This window comes from Copadichromis virginalis, linkage group LG7 (assembly GCF_057382275.1).
Source record: "Copadichromis virginalis isolate Kocher_CV1m ecotype Utaka linkage group LG7, C_Virginalis_male_GT1.1, whole genome shotgun sequence".
In the NCBI taxonomy this organism is placed as follows: Eukaryota; Metazoa; Chordata; class Actinopteri; order Cichliformes; family Cichlidae; genus Copadichromis; species Copadichromis virginalis.
In genome coordinates, this window is record NC_140624.1 from 44,792,783 (window position 1) to 44,812,801 (window position 20,019).

At 40.0% G+C, this 20,019-nt stretch overlaps 1 protein-coding gene across 1 annotated transcript; it reads left to right on the plus strand.

The window, feature by feature from the left end:
• The first annotated feature begins 827 nt into the window (after nucleotides 1-827).
• On the plus strand, nucleotides 828-18,778 carry antxr1b (ANTXR cell adhesion molecule 1b). The gene is made up of 18 exons (XM_085465220.1): nucleotides 828-1,160; nucleotides 3,847-3,918; nucleotides 4,016-4,087; nucleotides 4,194-4,275; nucleotides 4,394-4,427; nucleotides 4,667-4,746; nucleotides 6,753-6,821; nucleotides 7,786-7,866; nucleotides 7,949-8,009; nucleotides 8,368-8,466; nucleotides 10,650-10,719; nucleotides 10,905-10,983; nucleotides 11,499-11,594; nucleotides 11,718-11,759; nucleotides 11,855-11,947; nucleotides 15,780-15,944; nucleotides 16,673-16,753; nucleotides 17,461-18,778. Exons 1-18 carry the CDS (start codon nucleotides 961-963, stop codon nucleotides 17,836-17,838), a joined length of 1,854 nt encoding a protein of 617 aa, XP_085321346.1. The 5' UTR covers nucleotides 828-960; the 3' UTR covers nucleotides 17,839-18,778.
• Nucleotides 18,779-20,019: the final 1,241 nt, after the last annotated feature.

Sequence of the window (20,019 nt, forward strand, 5' to 3'; positions counted from 1 at the left end):
GTGTGGAGCATTAAATTGATTTGGCTTCTGAAGTGGAACATACAGTATCAGACAGCATGTGACTCATCCTGTGTTATTCTTTAACCATTTGGTTTACTGATTGTTAATCAGCTAAAAGAGTTCATTTCAGTTCAGTTCCACTGAGGTTTATTTATATAGACCAAATCAAAGCAACACTATACAAGCGGCACTTAGTGAGCAAGCAGTTTGTGACAGTGGGAAGGAAAAACTCCCTTTTACCAGGAAGAAGCCTCGAGCAAGGAAATGAGTAATGAAAAGAGGTGAGTGGAGGAGTGCTCAGTGCATCACAGTGTATTGCAGGGTTCCCTGCAGCAGTCTCAGCCTATAGCAGCATAACCAAGAAATGGTTCAGCCTCAAAGAGAAAATCCTTCATGTGGACACTTTATATTAACCCTGTATAGTATTTATCTTGTGAATCATCTGGCATTCAGTTCCACTAAAATATTAAAAGCAGTGTGGAAAAAAAGTGTTTAATGTTTATTTGCAGTAACAGCTTTGCACAGTGCATATGTTTACCACTGAGTGGCACTGATGGGTAAGTTGTAGATTCAAGTGAACTACCAAAAGAAGTCAAGGAAAAAAAGAAGAAAAAACAAAACAAGGAAAAGTATGAGTGAAAACAAATACCTGGACAAAGCTGTGGAGTCATTCAGAGAAACACTCTGAGAAGAGAGGAAGCACCTATGCGTGAGAGTTTTGTTTTGTTGTGCAAACTCTTAGCAAAGTTTTCTACAAGTGTGATGTGAGTGGGAGTCAAAGACTCAGTCCCACAAGCCTCACTCCTCCTCTGCCACCACACATCTGCTCCTGAGGAGATGGGACCCTGATCAGGAGGAGAGCTCTCTTCATCCCTCAGTCTGTATGGCTGAAACCTCCAGAGCACTGTAAGGAGAGGAGCCACCAGGAAAAGAAAAATCCTTCATCCTGAGACAATATTTATGTTTACCATCTCCCAGGCTGATTGCTCTCCTAAATTTGGAGTGATGCCCCAGTGCTGGTGCAGGCGGGTCGTGCTTTGTGTGGAACTGGGTGTACTGGTGGCAGTCCTGGCGGCTGGCAGCACAGCTCAGCTATTTGAGAGGAGACAAGCCGGGTCATCGTGCTATGGAGGATTTGACCTCTACTTTGTTTTGGACAAGTGAGTGCTTTTATTTTTACTTGATCACAGAAGAGATCTGTGTGACTCATCGGTGCTTTTTGAAGGCACAGGTGCACGCATCATTCAAGGTGTCATCCAGTGGCAATGATGGGCTGCTAATTGCCTGACAAAAATATGCTAATAGGATGTAACTAGCATGTTTTAGCCTACTGAAATATTAAGGCCTTTATAAAGCTGAAGGTAGGGTCTGGATTCCAAATAGAAACTGAATCGAATGTGACCGTAAGTGACATGCATATAATGCATTTTTAATTTTGAAATGTCACCAGCTTGAGAATTTCTGATCACACCAGTAGAAGCCTGATTTAAAAAGAACAGACTCAGTCATCAGATTTGCTAATTTCCTAACGATGTACCTGCCACAACAGTTCAAAACTCCAAGTCATGATATGGCATTTGCATTGTGAGATACAAACTCATTGCTGCTGTGACCTACACCATCAACTTAAAACTGAATGAGTTATCAACTGATTTTCTAGGTGATCAGTAGCTTTGAATCACTGTGCAAACAGCTTAGGAGGTAAAGTGGCCCCTGTTGCCACAATCTGTGTCAGTATGTTTGACGTATGCATTGAAGAAAAAGCACTATATGAATATCTGTGAATGAATGAGTGTGGGTTGCAGGGTAAAGAGCATTCAGTGGTTAATAAGATTAGAAATGCTGTATATAAAGGCCAACATGGTGAAAAACACCAATTGGAGTTTTGGAGTCTAAAATAAAGCCTTTAAATGTGTTATTTTGTACAATGTGAAACCCCAAAATATTTCTATTCATATAAAAAATGTTGTTTTTTGTCTTAAATGGCTTAAGTGATATTATAGTACTTATCTTAGAATACTTATTGTTCTCAGCTGCTATTGCGGTATCGTCCCATTTTATTCAAGGAAACAGTCGCAGGTTATAAGAGACTCAAATGCCATAAGCTCACATAAGGGTTCAATTAAATGTCATGAGGCTAACATGACACTGTTGAACAGGTCAAGTCACATCAGTGTGCTGTTTCATAAATTCTCTCTTAAAAGAGCCGTGCATACATAAATCAAAAACACGCATATCGTTTTCTTTTTGCAAATCACCTCAAAGTTGTAAGAACTGACATGAAGTATGTTTACACGGTGACATCTTCATGCATTCATCAGCGGATGATAAACTGCCCTGCAGGGATTCCTGTTTTCCAAAAGCGGCCGCTCTTCGCTGACAGGCGCTGCCCACATCCAGACCCAATTTCATCTCTCTGCGCTTCGGTCTGCAGAACCCTTTCTCCATTAGAGCCAGATGTTCCAAAGATCCCGAGTGTTTGGCTGTCTCTGCACTGCGACTCACATCACAGGATAAATGAAAACATAAGGGAGGAGGTGAAGGGAGAGTGCAGAGAGAGAAAGGGGCCACAAGAAGTTGTGCATATTTGCTCCACGAGTCTCTTTAATTACAGCCTTCCACTTAGAGAAATCAGCTGGTTGTTTGTGTTGGTCTGCACCTGTTGCAAAACCTGGACCCAGGAGGAAGCCATGTAAGGATCAAGTGGAACTATAACTTTGGCTTGGAGTAAAAGTGGGCAATAAAGTCACATAAAAAAGTGAGATTTTTTTTATGAATAATATACCAAGAATAGCATACCAGTCCCATCCAACCTTATTTAGCATAACAACATAGCTGAACAAAGTGCTTTCTAGTTAAAAAAAAAAAAAAAAAAAGAGCAATAAAAAACTAAAACAAACATATACTAAAAGGAAAATAAATAACAGCAAGACATACAAAATGGAAATAAATAGACAATAAAATGTATAAGAAATAAAATGGAAAAAAATGAATAAAAAAATAAGGAGGTTAAAAAATGATTGAAACTGGCAAGACCTCTGGTACTAAACTTAAAATGTCTTGGAGAATATTTATGATTCTAGAAGCTGTTTAAAAATATCAGTTGTTCACACTGATTCCATAATTTGGTGTCCACAACAGCTAAAGCTCAGTTGAGTGGACAGGGGACAAGCGGACAGGGGACTGTCCCCACTACAGGTTAAATACCTGGACTCTTAGACAGCTGTTTTAGAACTGAAGAAGCCTTATGGATGAAAAGTTTAAAACATCTTCACGAGCCAAAAAGAAGTCCAGTCACCTTCTTTTAAAGCACTCAACACCAGTAATTTCCTCTTTTTTCTAAAATATTTTTACACAAAAAGATTCAGGTGATAGCCGATAATCACAATAAGAATACTCTTTAACTAAAACTCCTTTAATAAGTGTCCACAGTGTTCTCCATCACTGCTGCTCACTGTCAGTGAGAATAGACTCCAGTCCTTCTTTCTGCCATTATATTGTATGCAGTGCAAAAACAATCTTTAATTACATCACATTACAGGGTTATAAGGAGATCTAGACTTTAAAGGCAGTTTCCACAATTTCACAGATATTCAGTGTTTCTGTCTTTCAGCTTTTAATGTCACGCTTTTCTTGTCTGTTTTGATGACTCCCTTTTTATTCTTCCTAATTCTGGAAGCGAAGAAGCTAAACAACAGTATAACAGCATTAAGTTGTTCACTATTAGAGTATTTCTAAGTTCTTTCTTAGTCAATTGTGTTGCATGTCTTTTTCAGTCAATTGTGAATTGACTTTTTTGTGCCAAAGCTCCTGTGTGTCACTGAAACCGCTGAATCTTTGTTTCAGGTCTGGCAGTGTGCAGCATTACTGGAATGAGATCTATTACTTTGTCGATCATCTGGCTCACAAGTTTATCAGGTACAGTTACGCACAAGCCGTGGCACTATAAGAGTAAAGGGGGGGAAGAGAACATAAAAACATGTAACAATCATCTCCGGTGTTTTTGTTTTCCCAGTCCTCAGCTGCGGATGTCTTTTATTGTATTTTCAACAGAAGGAAGGATTCTCATGCCTCTAACAGAAGACAGGTGGCACATATACTAACACACCTAAATTTAATAATTCTTTTTATTTTTGTTGTATCATCCCCTTCTGATCAGTAGTTTTTGTCCTTTTTCACGTGTCAATAATAAGAGATCAGATTCGGGCGGGACTGGAGGAGTTACGTATGGTGCAGCCAGGCGGAGACACCTTCATGCACAGAGGATTTCAAAGGGTAAGTCATCTGTAAAGTCAATGAAAAACTGACCCTACCCAACAGTATGGCATCTGAGCCTTTAAATGAGGCCTTTTTAAAGTTTATAGCCACTGACGCCTCAAAACTTCCCTCTCAGGCCAGCGAGCAAATATACTACGGGACTGGAGATGGTAAGTAGATTTTTTCTTTCTTTTCTTTTTTTTAACACTTAATCATAGTAAAGTCTTTGATCCAAACATTAAAATTAATTTCACTCCTAATTCAGAAACGTTAGAATCACTCTATAAGGAAACAATAGAAACACAGCTGCTCTTCACATCACAAATATGTTCAAAATACTTAGAGATTGTGCTCTCAAAGATTTTTTTTTCTTTTTAGCGTTTTAACAGCGCTTCCTTCTGTGCTGTAGGTTACCGGACAGCCAGTGTCATCATTGCCCTGACGGACGGTGAACTGAGAGAAAATCAGTTTGACCTGGCTCAAAGAGAGGTAGAAGAATCCGTGTGAAAAGAAACTTACTAACACTTAATTAAGAAGTTTATGAACAACTATTAACTTAAATAGAAATTTAAAGCCTGTTTTAGTACAAAGCATAAGATAATGTAAATACAGCGTACTGCGTATTTTCTTCTCACTATATTGCTCAAAACACTATTAGAACATTAGAGAACCTAAAGTGTGAATGCATGCTGAACTACTGTACAGGGAGTGCAGAATTATTAGGCAAGTTGTATTTTTGAGGAATAATTTTATTATTGAACAACAACCATGTTCTCAATGAACCCAAAAAACTCATTAATATCAAAGCTGAATGTTTTTGGAAGTAGTTTTTAGTTTGAGCTATTTTAGGGGGATATCTGTGTGTGCAGGTGACTATTACTGTGCAGAATTATTAGGCAACTTAACAAAAAACAAATATATACCCATTTCAATTATTTATTTTTACCAGTGAAACCAATATAACATCTCCACATTCACAAATATACATTTCTGACATTCAAAAACAAAACAAAAACAAATCAGCGACCAATATAGCCACCTTTCTTTGCAAGGACACTCAAAAGCCTGCCATCCATGGATTCTGTCAGTGTTTTGATCTGTTCACCATCAACATTGCGTGCAGCAGCAACCACAGCCTCCCAGACACTGTTCAGAGAGGTGTACTGTTTTCCCTCCTTGTAAATCTCACATTTGATGATGGACCACAGGTTCTCAATGGGGTTCAGATCAGGTGAACAAGGAGGCCATGTCATTAGTTTTTCTTCTTTTATACCCTTTCTTGCCAGCCACGCTGTGGAGTACTTGGACGCGTGTGATGGAGCATTGTCCTGCATGGAAATCATGTTTTTCTTGAAGGATGCAGACTTCTTCCTGTACCACTGCTTGAAGAAGGTGTCTTCCAGAAACTGGCAGTAGGACTGGGAGTTGAGCTTGTCTCCATCCTCAACCCGAAAAGGCCCCACAAGCTCATCTTTGATGATACCAGCCCAAACCAGTACTCCACCTCCACCTTGCTGGCGTCTGAGTCGGACTGGAGCTCTCTGCCCTTTACCAATCCAGCCACGGGCCCATCCATCTGGCCCATCAAGACTCACTCTCATTTCATCAGTCCATAAAACCTTAGAAAAACCAGTCTTGAGATATTTCTTGGCCCAGTCTTGACGTTTCAGCTTGTGTGTCTTGTTCAGTGGTGGTCGTCTTTCAGCCTTTCTTACCTTGGCCATGTCTCTGAGTATTGCACACCTTGTGCTTTTGGGCACTCCAGTGATGTTGCAGCTCTGAAATATGGCCAAACTGGTGGCAAGTGGCATCTTGGCAGCTGCACGCTTGACTTCTCTCAGTTCATGGGCAGTTATTTGGCGCCTTGGTTTTTCCACACGCTTCTTGCGACCCTGTTGACTATTTTGAATGAAACGCTTGATTGTTCGATGATCACGCTTCAGAAGCTTTGCAATTTTGAGACTGCTGCATCCCTCTGCAAGATATCTCACTATTTTTGACTTTTCTGAGCCTGTCAAGTCCTTCTTTTGACCCATTTTGTCAAAGGAAAGGACGTTGCCTAATAATTATGCACACCTGATATAGGGTGTTGATGTCATTAGACCACACCCCTTCTCATTACAGAGATGCACATCACCTAATATGCTTAATTGTTAGTAGGCTTTCGAGCCTATACAGCTTGGAGTAAGACAACATGCATGAAGAGGATGATGTGGACAAAATACTCATTTGCCTAATAATTCTGCACTCCCTGCAGCAATAGCCACGGGTGATGTCACAGTGGCTATGTACATCTTTCATATACTGTCGATAACAGAAACCTCTTGTGCATTACTTCCAGATGTTCCCAGCAGTTGTCAGTGACATGAGAATAACTTCAATATAGCTGATGGAGCTTTTAAGTTTCAGCCCAACCAAATTCTAATGTGATTCAGTGAGCGTTCACCATTTCACTGTAGCTTGTTTATTCTGTTTAATGTCTCACTTTCTCTCAGGCTGGCAGAGCACGGCAACTGGGTGCCACTGTGTACTGTGTGGGAGTAAAAGACTTTAATGAAACCCAGGTAAATCTAACAGTTAACCCTTTAAAGCCGGTCGGAGCGGGCGCGCTCTGTTTTGCTTAACTATTTTTAAATCCCAGTAGCACTGCAACCACGTGAGCTAGCGCAATAATTTTTTTTGCATATGAAACCGGAGGAGTTGGACTTACATCTTATGCCATCAGCTTGTCCTAGGTCACAGTTTCCTTCCACATATAGCTTTGCAAAAACTTCATAAAAAGCACTTGCAGGAACAAAAACACAATATTCCAGAAACACGCTTTGCTGATCCAATCAGCTGTTTGTAACACTTCCTACGTCCATCAGCGCGAACTATCACATGTCCACCATGACCTGCCCGAAGCTGGAAGTGACGCCATTTTGCGGAAATGTAGTTTTTTACCATCAGGGCCTAGCGAGCCTGTACTGGTGTTTTTAAAAGTTATGTTTGACTTTATGACTTTCTGTGTCATTTCTGGGATGCTTAGGACTCATATTGCACTGCTGGAAATAGTTTACTTTGATGCATGTGCTGTTTTTTTGCAAATTTGCAGTATAATATTTATTTTAGTTTTTCCTGCATTATATAAAAATTGGTGTATTTCAAAAATAAAACTATGAAGACACTCAAAATAAATTTCCTGTGGTGAGAAACTATTTTGTGCAACTTTTTTGTATTTACAGTTTTGAGGGATAAGCCTCTTAAATTTCTCTAACTAGAAATATATGTTAAAAAAAACAAAAACGATCTTCAATTGTTTTGTAGTTTATTGCACTTTTTTGCAATTTATGTAATTACTATAAATGTACTGCATACATATTATTAAAATTTGGGCTATAATGGTTGTATTGATGTATATCAACTATGATATGATATAAGCACTGGCGGACTTGGTTCTATGGTAGGTCTTAAAGGGTTAACAGTTAGAAGATCAATTAATCAGTCAGCTAAAGAACAATTTAACCATGTAGACATTTTTCTCCACAGCTTTCAACGATAGCTGACAGCAAGGATCACGTCTTCCCTGTGAATGATGGATTTCAAGCACTGCAAGGCGTCATAGACTCGGTACTAAAACACAATAAGATCGCATTATATCAGTGGAAGGTCCTGCACTAAGTTAAGCTTCTGATATTATTTTCTCTTTCAGATCCTAAAGAGATCATGTATTGAAATCCTAGCTGTCGAGCCCTCCAGCATCTGTGAAGGAGGTGAAGAAACTTGAACTCAAAATACTGTCTCAAAATGCAAAAGCTTGATGTATACATACACCTTTCTACTTACACTTGATCGTTACTTTTGATATATACTCCAAATTATACACAGACAATTACTAAAATCACAGTTTAGCAACCAAACTTGGCACACAGGTACATCTTAGGCCCATAAAAGTTTTCATCATCTATATCAGATATTATGACATTATACTATGACATAACAGTACTGTAGCATCGGTATGGACCAGTAGTCCTACTGAGAGCACTTCCCTCCCTAAAACTCACTCTATAGTATTCCAAATTTACCACAAAGACAAAAGTTGATTAAATGATCAATTTAATCCCACTTCAGAATCCTTCCAGGTGGTGGTGAGTGGAAATGGTTTCCTTCATGCCCGAGATGTACAGAAAGTTCTCTGCAGCTTCTGGATCAACGACACTGTTACTTTGAGTAAGTACCACTTGCAAAGTTTTTCATTTTAATTCATTCTTAGCTGTAATTTCACCTCTCCCATGCAGACTTTATTTATTTAAACCATCACACCATTATGTTACCCAGCTCTCCAGCCCTCTCATTTTTCATAGAGCTTCATTGCAGCTTTCTCTCTCATTGATTTGTTTTGACTAATTACTAATGTTACTGAGGCAGTGATACATGCTGAGGGCTAAACAGCAGACTGGCAAGACTGGCAACCAGTTGGTGAATGTGATGAGGCTACAGAGCCAAATACTTCTATGAGTAGTTGCTAAAGACCAAAACACAAAGCAAAACTAGAGTGAATATAGGCTTACTGATCTTACTTTGTGCCTGTAACTATTTGCTAAAACTTTTGCGAAATCATATTTTGAAGTGTATAATATCTTACACGTGTGAGCTAATTATGGAGCTCTGCCCCAACAAGACTAAAACTCTTCTGTTTATATTCAGTCATTGCTTTGGACAATGAAATCCACCTCCACCCAGTCAGTGTGCACAAACTCAAACAGATGCCTTCTATAACTTCTTTATTAATGCTGTAAAAACACAAGTGATGAGGGTTATAACTATATCTTGATGCTTGCATCTGGATGTAGCAATGCTATGTTTTCAGAAATCCACTTTTTTGGGTTATAACTATACCTAAATGAATAGTTTCTCACTTTGAAATATTCTTTCAAAGACACACTTTGTTGCAGAAAGTCAGACACTCTGATGTATTTAACTATTTGAATCAGGAGAGATCATTTGGCAGTATTAAGCATGCTTATTGAAGTCAATAAACAGAATCCATTGCAATTAGAACAGGATTTCCTGAAGTTGAGATGCTGGTGTGATGAAGACAGAGGCTTGGGTGGAGGTCTGAGTGACCAGGCTGAAGTGGTTATGGAGAGAAGGCAGATGCACAAATGAGATCCAAAAGGCAGAAGGACAGAAGAGCACCGAGATATAAAGAAAATGATTGGACTACAGCAATGATGTCAGCATGGAGTTTGACAGTGTGAGAAAGTGGAATTGACGTAAAGAATAGCCGAGCAGTCAAGCACCCAGGAAAGCAGCTAGATGAGGGATTAGAGATTCTCCTTATTGAACTAAAACATAAGCTTCTTAACGTAGAGTGGAGTTAGCTTTGCTCTTTATATAGATTGGAAACAGAGGAAGAAAATGAGTTTGTTTAAAGTTTGCAGGTAAAATACTTTTATTGCAGGATAGCATGTTTCTGCTTTTTGCCCCTCAGCACTCAGGGACCCTGCTCTGTAATTTTACACCACCACTTACAGCTGAATAGTCAGGGGGAAGAAATTGGAAACTGGAACCATTTTTTATCTTAATTTTTTATTTAGCATGTTTTGAAACTAGTGATTGATGATTGAGGAGATAAAATTATTAGGAAAATGTTTACTGGGGCAAATGAGCAATACAATCATTTACCTGTCGAGAGTTGTCAGAGTGGTCTCTGATACCCAGAGGGGTCTGGTTATTAGGATTAATACAGAGTCAAGGACCTTCTGCAAATACTTCACTTTCCAGAGCTGGGAGTAACAGCCATCTTTTATATACAGTTTGTGGTTGGTGTTTGCAGAAAGAAAAATGTGTGAATCGGTTCAGCCAACAATTATCCTTTAAATGATCAGCAGAATGTATTATTTAGGGATTGCCCTCAGCATTTTCTTCATTGTGCTAAATTTACTTTGGCCAGCGTGGGAGTACGATGGGTGGGGGACAGCAGCTCTTTGTTGGCGATGTAAATCCTCGCCCTCATGAAAAGCCATCAGCGCACTCTTCCTCTCCTTTTAATCAGCTGGTATAGCGCTTTACGCATCTCAGATGTCTAAAGGGGAATGTGGATCTCATCAGAGACGAGCACTGTCTTTGCACACTCCAGACACTCGCTCAGCCAGGGTAAATAAACCACAGCCCTCCCTCATTTGCTTCATTTTCCATAAGAGCAGGAAGTCCAGGAATTCAAAAAAAAAGAAGATATTTTGAGGTTTGAATCTCCTAAAGTTACAGGACTGCAAGAGGAAAGTGAAGTAAATTTTTCCTTTGCATCACTCACAGCTTTCTCTTTCATCATGGATACTCACGTAATGTGTAGTTTACTTTGTTGTGTGCAGTGCTAAATATAAATTTTCACATTATTTCATTTTGCACAGTGAAAAGACCTTTGGTGGTGAGAGATACCTACCTTTTGTGCCCAGCTCCTGTTCTGGAAAAACAGGGAACGTAAGTAATTGCTGCTGCAGGAAACTTTAATGAGCTTCATTACTTCTTATCAAAGTGTAAGCAGTATACACAGCTTGACAGCATGAAAGTGTTTTCATCTGTATCGCTATTTATAATTGCAGTAAACATCTATGAGCACTAAGTATGCAAACCGAGTCCTAGTTACGCTCTTACCTTTTCTACAGGTCTGCCACTCTCCACGTCAGCATGAATAATGGCCTGAGCTTCATATCAAGCTCTGTCACAATCACTGCAGTAGCTTGTGTAAGTATAATGGAAACCAGGAGGGGACAAAAACAATCCCCACACATTACCTCATGGCTAAAAGTATGTGAGGAACTTTATTGACTTAGAAGGAGAATTTGCACATAATGACATAACGTCACAGAAATTTGTCATCTCGCACGCACATTATGCAGGTTAAGAAGTGTGTACATTATTGTACATTATTGTACTTTATTGAGCCCCGTGGGGAAATTGCTCTCTGCATTTAACCCATTCACTCAGTGAAGCAGTGGGCAGCCATTGGGTGCCCGGGGAGCAGTGTGTAGGGACGGTACCTTGCTCAGGGGTACCTCAGGGTAGCTGTTAAGGGGAATCGAACCCCCGACCTTCCGATCATGGGGCAACCACTCTACCTACTGAGCTATCCCTGCCCTAAACCGCTAAACCGTTAAACCGCTCGACCCACTGCCACAGTGTTCTGCAGTTCATTAGTGGATGAATATAAATAGTGTATCTATGAGCAACATATCCTCAATATGTCCTTTTGTTTGTAGTCTAACGGGACCTTTGTGGCCATCGCGCTTCTGATCCTGCTGCTCCTGTTGACCATCGCTCTGCTGTGGTGGTTTTGGCCTCTCTGCTGCACCGTGGTATGATCATGAAAAACTTACATCCCAACTAAATTAGCGATGCTTATTTTCACAATTACATGATTCCGGTTGTTGCTCTTTGGTGCGATAACAAAAATCAGGCACTGTCTTTTTGGTTTGCAGGTCATCCATGAGGCACCTCCACCAGTAATAGAGGACATTTCTGTAAGTGGAGTGTTTCTTTTTTCTATTCTTTTTTTTAAAGTTCCTTCCTAAATTTCCCTTTCTTAGAAATAACGTATGCTTATTTTTTTCTTTAGGATGATGAAGATGGTTTTCCAAAGAAGAGGTGGCCCACGGTAGATGCGTCATACTACGGAGGCCGTGGAGTCGGGGGTATCAAGAGAATGGAGGTAATCCAGAAAGCAAACTGTAAATAGATCAGTACTGCATATGTATAATAACTATCGTGCATATTTCCCATTAACAACAAGTATCGACCAGTTGCTCATGCTGGCTAATAGAAATCAAATTCTTGGCTGTACAGTTTAAATTAATCAACCAGCCAAAAAATGTGATTTTCTTTGTTTTCTTTTATTTAACTGAATTATCTCCAGGATTAAACTCTATTTATTTAATGCGATTAAACTCTATCATGGAGCTATGTCCTAATGGGGATTGTTGAGAGGAGATTTAGGATCCAAAAGTGTGGGAAGCAGAAGAACGAATGTTTAACGAGGGGTGATCCGTTTCATTGTAGCTTATTCCAGAATCCAAAATAAACAGTCCAAACGGAGGATACAAAGAGGAATATGAGGAATACTAAAGAATCTAAGGAGTGCAGCCAGAGGTCTGTACTGCGGAGCAGGATCTGGGCTTATCTCTGTAATTGTTAACCCTGGGTTTTCTGGACTACAAATACAGATCACTTCTTTATTGGGTTGTATCACCATGGTAACTTCTACTGTAGAAGCACCATGAAGTCACGACCTACTGACCAATCAGTTCTCTGGAAAATAGCATCAGTATTCCTGGAAGAGCCCTCACACCCTCTGTTTTTCAGTAGCATTTAAAGTTTCAAATCTGACTCATTGACTTTCCTTGTTGGTTGCAAAGAATTGTTTCTGTTTATAAGCATTATTATATAATACAGGACATCTGTTTGCATTTGTGGATTTTAAGTCAAACTGTCATCATTTAGCATAAACGGGGCTGCAGCTGAAAGAATTGAAACTTGAACTGTCTGTATTGTATGTTTAACATCGTCATATTTTTCTAATATTATAGTTTCATTTTCACTGGTAAAATCAGCTGCTTGTCACGCTGTACACTACACTGTTTGTGATTAGTCAGATGCTCCTTTAATGTGTACCATTTGGTTAAATTAACAAGCTGATAATCAGCTTCCTGTGACCGCTCATCCTGAGTGCCGACATTAGGGTAAGCAAACAGAAGATGATGGAAAGATATTGTTTCTTCACAGTATGAGGGCAATATGTAGATGCACACATAAACGAAGGGCTGACTGGGGTTTAGACGCAGGAGGAGAATGAGGTGGAAACAAAGAGGGAAACAGGAAGTCATACAGGAAGCAAAATTAACACAGAAAACAAAAAAAACTCACGTTGAAAGTAAAACAGGACCAAAAAAACCCAGACAAGAATACTAAGACTTAACAAGGCAACACAGAGGGGCATGAGAACATGAAAATATGAAAGCACTCGGGCGACTATTACAACTAATACTACTATGTCGGTCAAAAACCCTGTGACTATATACTTATATAGTTACCAGTCTGCTTGTGTGCTAGATTGACTGCTATTTGAGTTTTTAAGTTGCTTGGCAACCTAAAAACATCGGGCTCTTGTTGAATCTTACACAAGTGAAAATGAAATTAAAATGTTCTAATGTGATTGTACATTTTATTTGGTGCTGCTGACTAGGGCTGGGCCATATCATACCGTTCACGGTAATACCGGTGTAATGTTGGGCAACGATAAGAAAATGAAATATCGCTATAGAATATGGGTAAAACGCGCATGCGCAGTGCCTTTGTTTACATACGCACATGGCGGCGACGCAGAATGAGAAGAGCGAAAGTGGATCGTTGAATGAAACCGATGAACCAGAATTGGTTTGTAAAAATGCTGCAACTTCAGTGGTGTGGCACTGGTTTAGCTTTCGTCCGTCAGATACACAACAAAGCACTATTTTTGGTAGCGCATGCTAGCGGGCCGTCGTTATTACCGTGTTTTTTGGAAAATACGGCACACTTAAAATCAATCCTTTGATTTTTCTGAAAATCGACAGTGCCCCTTATAATCCCGTGTGCCTTATGTTTGAATTCTGGTTGTGTTTACTGACCTCGAAATGATTTTATGTCGTACACGGCGCTCGAAAATTTGTCAAATGTTTTAGTACGACTTTGCTAAGCTACGAAGCCGCACCGCTTGATGGATTGTCGGAGCATCGTAGGCAGGAGCCTCACGGAGTGATACATACTGTGCTTCAACATAATGTTACCGTATTGTGTGTGTATAACCTCTTTTTAAGTTTTGTGGATATTATACATGGTTATGCTGAGGATATGTCGGCCAATTTCCACTGGAAATGCCTTTTGGTTTAACTGTTAGCAAGGAATTTGCATTTGCACTGTAAAATTTTTATATAACTTTAATGCACACAAAAAACAGCTGCTTGTTTAAGTGAAAATACATTGATGTTTGTTTGTTTTTTGCACGTTGGGGAGTTGTAAAGTATTTTGTCTACTTTCAATTATATCGTCAGTTATATCGTTATTGCAAATTTTCAAATGTATATCGTGATAAATATTTTTGGTCATATCGCCCTGCTCTACTGCTGACTGGTTTCAGCCTCACTGATATACACGTGGCAAGCTTCACTCTGGCATTCAGCTGAAAGTAAATGCTCAAAGACGGGAATGAGATCAAACAGTAGTACAGCAAGCATACACAAGAAAACAGGAAGCAAGTCAGCCTTTGAAAGAGATGAGTATGCGACTCTGTGCTGGACGGCACTGAGTCACTTTGTTGTCGTAATTAGCTCTGAGAAACAGAAAGAGTTAAGATGAGGCCCTGTGCACAATAAACTGCGAAGTCGGCATAAGTGCTCCAAAGAGTGGAGCAGTTTGGTTCATGGTGTTGAGATAAGAGCAAGCAAGCTGTTCCCAGTGTACGCTGAAATGCGAGAGGAGGAGGAGGAAGGCAACAGAATCTTCAGACCAGAGAGGACCAGATGTGTGCGTGGTTTGGGGTGATAAGGTCAAGGAGACAGTTGTCACCCAGTCAGTGTGAAGTTTTGGGTTTTTTTTTTAACAGACTGGTTGTGAAGTCTGAAGAGTCTTTGCTGTGAACACTTCCAAAACCAGCTACGGAAAGTATGCACAGCTTCATTTATGTGCCTTTTCTGCCAAGTTAAAGCCTTGGTGGCTTGTCTGGTGCAGCTGAAAGGGAGTGAATTTGAGTAATGAACTTTCAAGGCTGCTTTGACAGAAATGCTTTCACTCTTACTGTGCCGGGTTCCTTTTTTAGCTTTATTGGTGACTCTGAGAATCGAGATATTTGCGTTAGAGAAAAACCCAGTCGGGCTCTTGTTGAATCTTAAGATTTCTTAGTGAATATGGTTTGAGACTTAATGCTCTATATCCTCTTGAAGGTTTAGAAATAAAACCTAAATGTAAAACTTGTGTCGCAAATTGAAACAATTCAAGTCAGAGCCAAAGGAGCTACTTTTGTGTGTGTGTGTTTTGAGATCTTGTGGACTTCAGTGGACTGGCTTTAATTAAAACCCACACAGGAATGCTTCAAAACATGTTAACGTACAAGGAAAGAGATTTTTTTGTTTCTTTGAGTAAAAGGAAATGCGGCACATTGTGTCAAACACAAACCTCATTTACAGCAGTCACATTCAGGCACCCTGACACACGTGCAGAGGCAGTGGTAAAACTAGAACCCACTGGATGTGATTTTATTGGCTCAGATCTTGTCAGTTCTCCAGAATCACAACTTTGGTCCAACTTTTCACTTTTTTCTGGCTTCATATTTTTCCTCTTGGACTCTACTAGAGAAGCTTTGCATGACTGATGACAAAATCCTTATTTATCTTCTATCACCCCTTCATCCATTCTCTGTCTGAGTTGTGGAGCTTTTTTACCACCGTTGGAGACCACTGGAGGCTCCATACTAACGTGGCTGTCTGAAACACAAAGCTTTTCTTTCTTTTCAGGTTCGATGGGGAGATAAAGGATCGACTGAAGAAGGAGCCAAACTGGAAAAGGCTAAAAACGCTCGCGTTGTGATGCCCGCGCAGGAGTACGATCCTGCTCCACTGCGGCATTACTACAACTCACACAAATCTTCCCAACCCCACAAGTGGTACTCGCCCATCAAGGTGCTCCAGTATTTCACTTTTCATGTCCATCTGTTTGGCAGTTTGTTCATGGCCCTTCTGTGCACTGTGTTCTACAGTAGACTTGCTTGCCATAAATAAAACGTGCTATTTTGGTCTAATACACTCTCCCGACAGAGATTCTTAATATCAAGAGTTACACTTTCTGGTTAAATAAGGGTTAAATAAATCCAAAGTATTACTGTAGCTTTCCTGTTTTGAAAAAAAATTTCATCTCAGCTCTACTTGCTGGCTTTTCCTAGAGTTTTAAATCTCATGGCCATGACACAGAAATGTATTACTGCCATAAAATGTATTCTAAGGCATGGATCACATATGTAATATATAGATAATAGTGTTTCCAGATGCTCTTCTTTGACATGTAGGACCCTTCCTTACATATGTCTTCCAACACAGAAAAAAAAGACTTTATGTATGACCAGGAAACAGTTAATACAATTGGTTTCCTCACATATTAGTCAGCTGGATGGATGGTAATAGGAACCAGACATGCACTGAGCTAACCCCTGAATATGGAATTTGTTGCGCGGGTGTTATTTCAAACAAAATACATTCTTTGTTTATCTGTCTCTTTGTCATATTAAAGCCTCCTGAGATACATCTGGAGCAAAAGTGCTCCAGAGCCAGGCTGGCAATTAACTGTGGATAAGGGATTGTTGGTATTTTTATTTATTTATGCTGTTTTGTTTTTTTTATTCGTCCTCCTTTAGGGCAAACTGGATGCTCTGTGTGTATTTCTGAGAAAAGGCTACGACAGAGTGTCTGTAATGCGACCTTATCCCGGAGACAAGGTGAGGCATGAGAAAATAAAAGGTAACATTTTAACCTCCTCTGCAAGGTAACACAACTGGATATTTCACGCTTGTAAGATGAGCACACGTTGAAATAATAAAAGGATTGCGAACCAGCTATTTCAGCTTGTGGCAGGAAGACATTTAAGAGTCTGAATTTATTATCTTTGGAAAATAGGAATGTTTGAAGTTCAGGATCAAACAAGGAAAAAAAGAAAAGTGGAGTGGATGGAAAATAACCTTGAATCTTATCTGCATGACATTAACTTCACTTATCCAATAAACTAAACATTTTTAAGTCAAAGCCGCTTCAAATCCCAGGAGTATTTACTTCAAGGAAACCCTCAAGTGGCACAGCGAGTAGACAAAAGTGAAAACAACTGCAGCATTGTCTGGAGCATTGCTTTCACCATCTGCAGAAATCATTAAGAGTAGATGTTGCCTGCCTTCCTAAACTCCCAGCATCAGCACGGCTGGCCTGTCAGGAATGCTGTTTTCTTCCACAGCACAAAGTAATGGTGGAATTTTCTCTTTCCATCTGAGAGCTGTATCTCTCCAAACCTGCTAACTGCTGTGCCACAGGAGATGTTGGACTTTTCTTGTCTTAATTGCCCTTTTTCTTCATGTCTCTCACTGTACAGTTGAAGTACTTAACAAAAGCAAACTTCTGTATTGAGCCGTGAACACTTCCTGTGCTCTAATTACAGGGCAGGTGCATAAACTTCACCCGGAGTAAATCCTATCCTGCTCCTCGCTACCCCATCTACAAACACCCCGCCACACCTGTCTACACTTTGCCCCACAGCTACCAGCGCCGTCTGTCGGAGGGCAACGAGCTCTCCCACTTGCCCCCCTCTCCAACTTCAACCCTTCCTCCTCTGCCATCCACTCCTCCGCCATCCTCCTCCAGCTCGCCCATGTACACGCCACCTCCAAACAGAGCCCTGCCCTCAACCAGCAACAGCTCTCTCTCTGCTCCTCCGTCTCCTACCGGCTCTCTGCCGCCTCCACCTCAGGGTCCACCTCCGTGTAGAGCACCACCTCCATCGCGGCCCCCTCCACGCCCCAATCATGACAACCACTGATAACTAAAAACTGAAATACTGGAGGATCCCAGCTCCGAACGGGAACCTAAAAAAGGGCTTTTCACTGTGTCTTTTCACCTGGTGATCACCCACTCGTGGCCCACACCTGCCATGATATGAACTGTGACTTTGTTTTTTTAAGTTTAAAAAGTGAAATTTTTTGGTGTAAATGAGCACAGCTTTGGCTAATGGAGTTAGCATTCATTTCTTTTTTTTAAAGAAGTTTTGCTCTTCAAATCAGATAATTTGGTCAAACATTTCAAATTACCAATGAAAATTGTAACCTTTGTCTTTAAACTGTCACGAGTTTGAACAGCAGAAAACCCAGTGCTTCATCAAAGGTATCATGTGTTTTATACATGAGAGTTGGTCCAGGAAGCAATATTTTGTGAATGAATGTTCTTTGAATCACAAAAACATACATGTACACACATTGTATTTAATGGAAGTTGATTGTTTTTAATACTATGAGTATTTTTGAGGTTTTTTGGGTTAATTTTTTTTAAAGTAAGCAGAGCTGGGCAAGCTGTTTTGCTACAAGTGTTTATGCTAAGCTAAGCTAACTGCACCCTAGCTTCACATTCATCGTACAGGCACGAGAGTGGCTTTGATATCCTCACCTAGCTTTTGGCAAGAAAACAAATAAGCATATTTACCACAGTTAAGATTTACACATTGCTGACACAAACATTGTTTGCTGCAGAGAAACTGATCCACTCGCCTCATCAGTGTGGAAATAAATTCTTTCGCAGACCGGAGATGTTCGAGTATTCAGACACTGAGTTTGGCAGCGTGTGACGCTGTTTAAGTTCTGTCACAAATGTGACCTCTGGAAAGTCACTGTGCGACTGATTCAGCTGGCAGAACGGCAGACTCAGATTTATGTTACGTCTGATTTGTTCACACCACTATGATGTGCAATAAATCATTTTAAAGATAACTTTCCTTTCCTTCTTTTGCCCTGTGTCAGAGATTTTTATCAGAAATTTGTACACTACAGGCACCTCTGCAAATGTTTCCGTTCATTTTGAATGAATAAACTCCTCTCAAGTGTGTAGTAGATGTGTGTAATGTTCAGTATCACCACGTAACCCGATAAATGTGTGCACTTGTTAAGCCTAAACAGATTTTGGCTTGTCACAGTGGAGAGAAGACAGCTACTAGTATCATAGCATATATATATTAAAAGAAAGTCATCTTATGAATCGCTTGTTATGACTCAGCGAGATCCCCAAATCCACACCTGAAATATGTGCCTTCAAAACTACCTGTATATTACATGCAATTTTATTAGGGACACTCGAATAAAAAACAAAAATGAATTAAAAATATCAATTATCTTTTATCTACTGTCACTTCAGAGGACAAAACTATACTCATTTGCTCAGGACTGCAAGACTGAAAAAGTGGAAAAGATCAAAATAAGGTTTCTTTTCTGAGTGGCTCCATGAGCTTTGAAGCGGAGGAAGTGAGCTGCCTGAAGTGATTCTTAATCCTTGTAAAAAAAAAGAAAAAAGAAATAAAGAAAGAAAAAAAAAGAAAATGCCCAATTTTTCCATGTATGGAAGTCAGTGGGAATGGGGAAGTAAAAGAGGCAGATGGACTTTACTGCTGTGCTTCAGTGGGAAAACACCTACAGCTGAAATGTGGACATATACATACATGCATATATAAGTTACTGAAAGGATTTATAATAAACTACAAAACCAGAACATATAATCACAACCACTTTATTAGGGTACAGCTTGCTAGTACTGGGTTGGACCCCCATTAATTCTTTCTGGCATAGATTCATAAGCTGCTGGAAACACTCCTCATGATTTTGGTCCATACTGACACGATAGCATCACACGGCTTGTTGACTGCACATCCACCTTATTGGAAGAAGCCATCAGAAGATGGATATACTGTGATCATAAAGGGATGGAGTCAGCAGCATTACTCAAAAAGGCTGTGGTGTTTTTTAAATATGCCTGATTTTTACTACGGTGCCCAACGTGGTCCAAGAAAATATTACCAACACCATCACATCACCACCACCAGCTTGAAGTAATGATACAGGCAGGATGCACGGATGCATTGATGCACGCGTTCATGTTATTTACATAAACCTCTAACCCTACCATATGAATGTTGCAGAAGAAATGAAGACTCGTCAGGGTGGCAACATTTTGCTGTCCA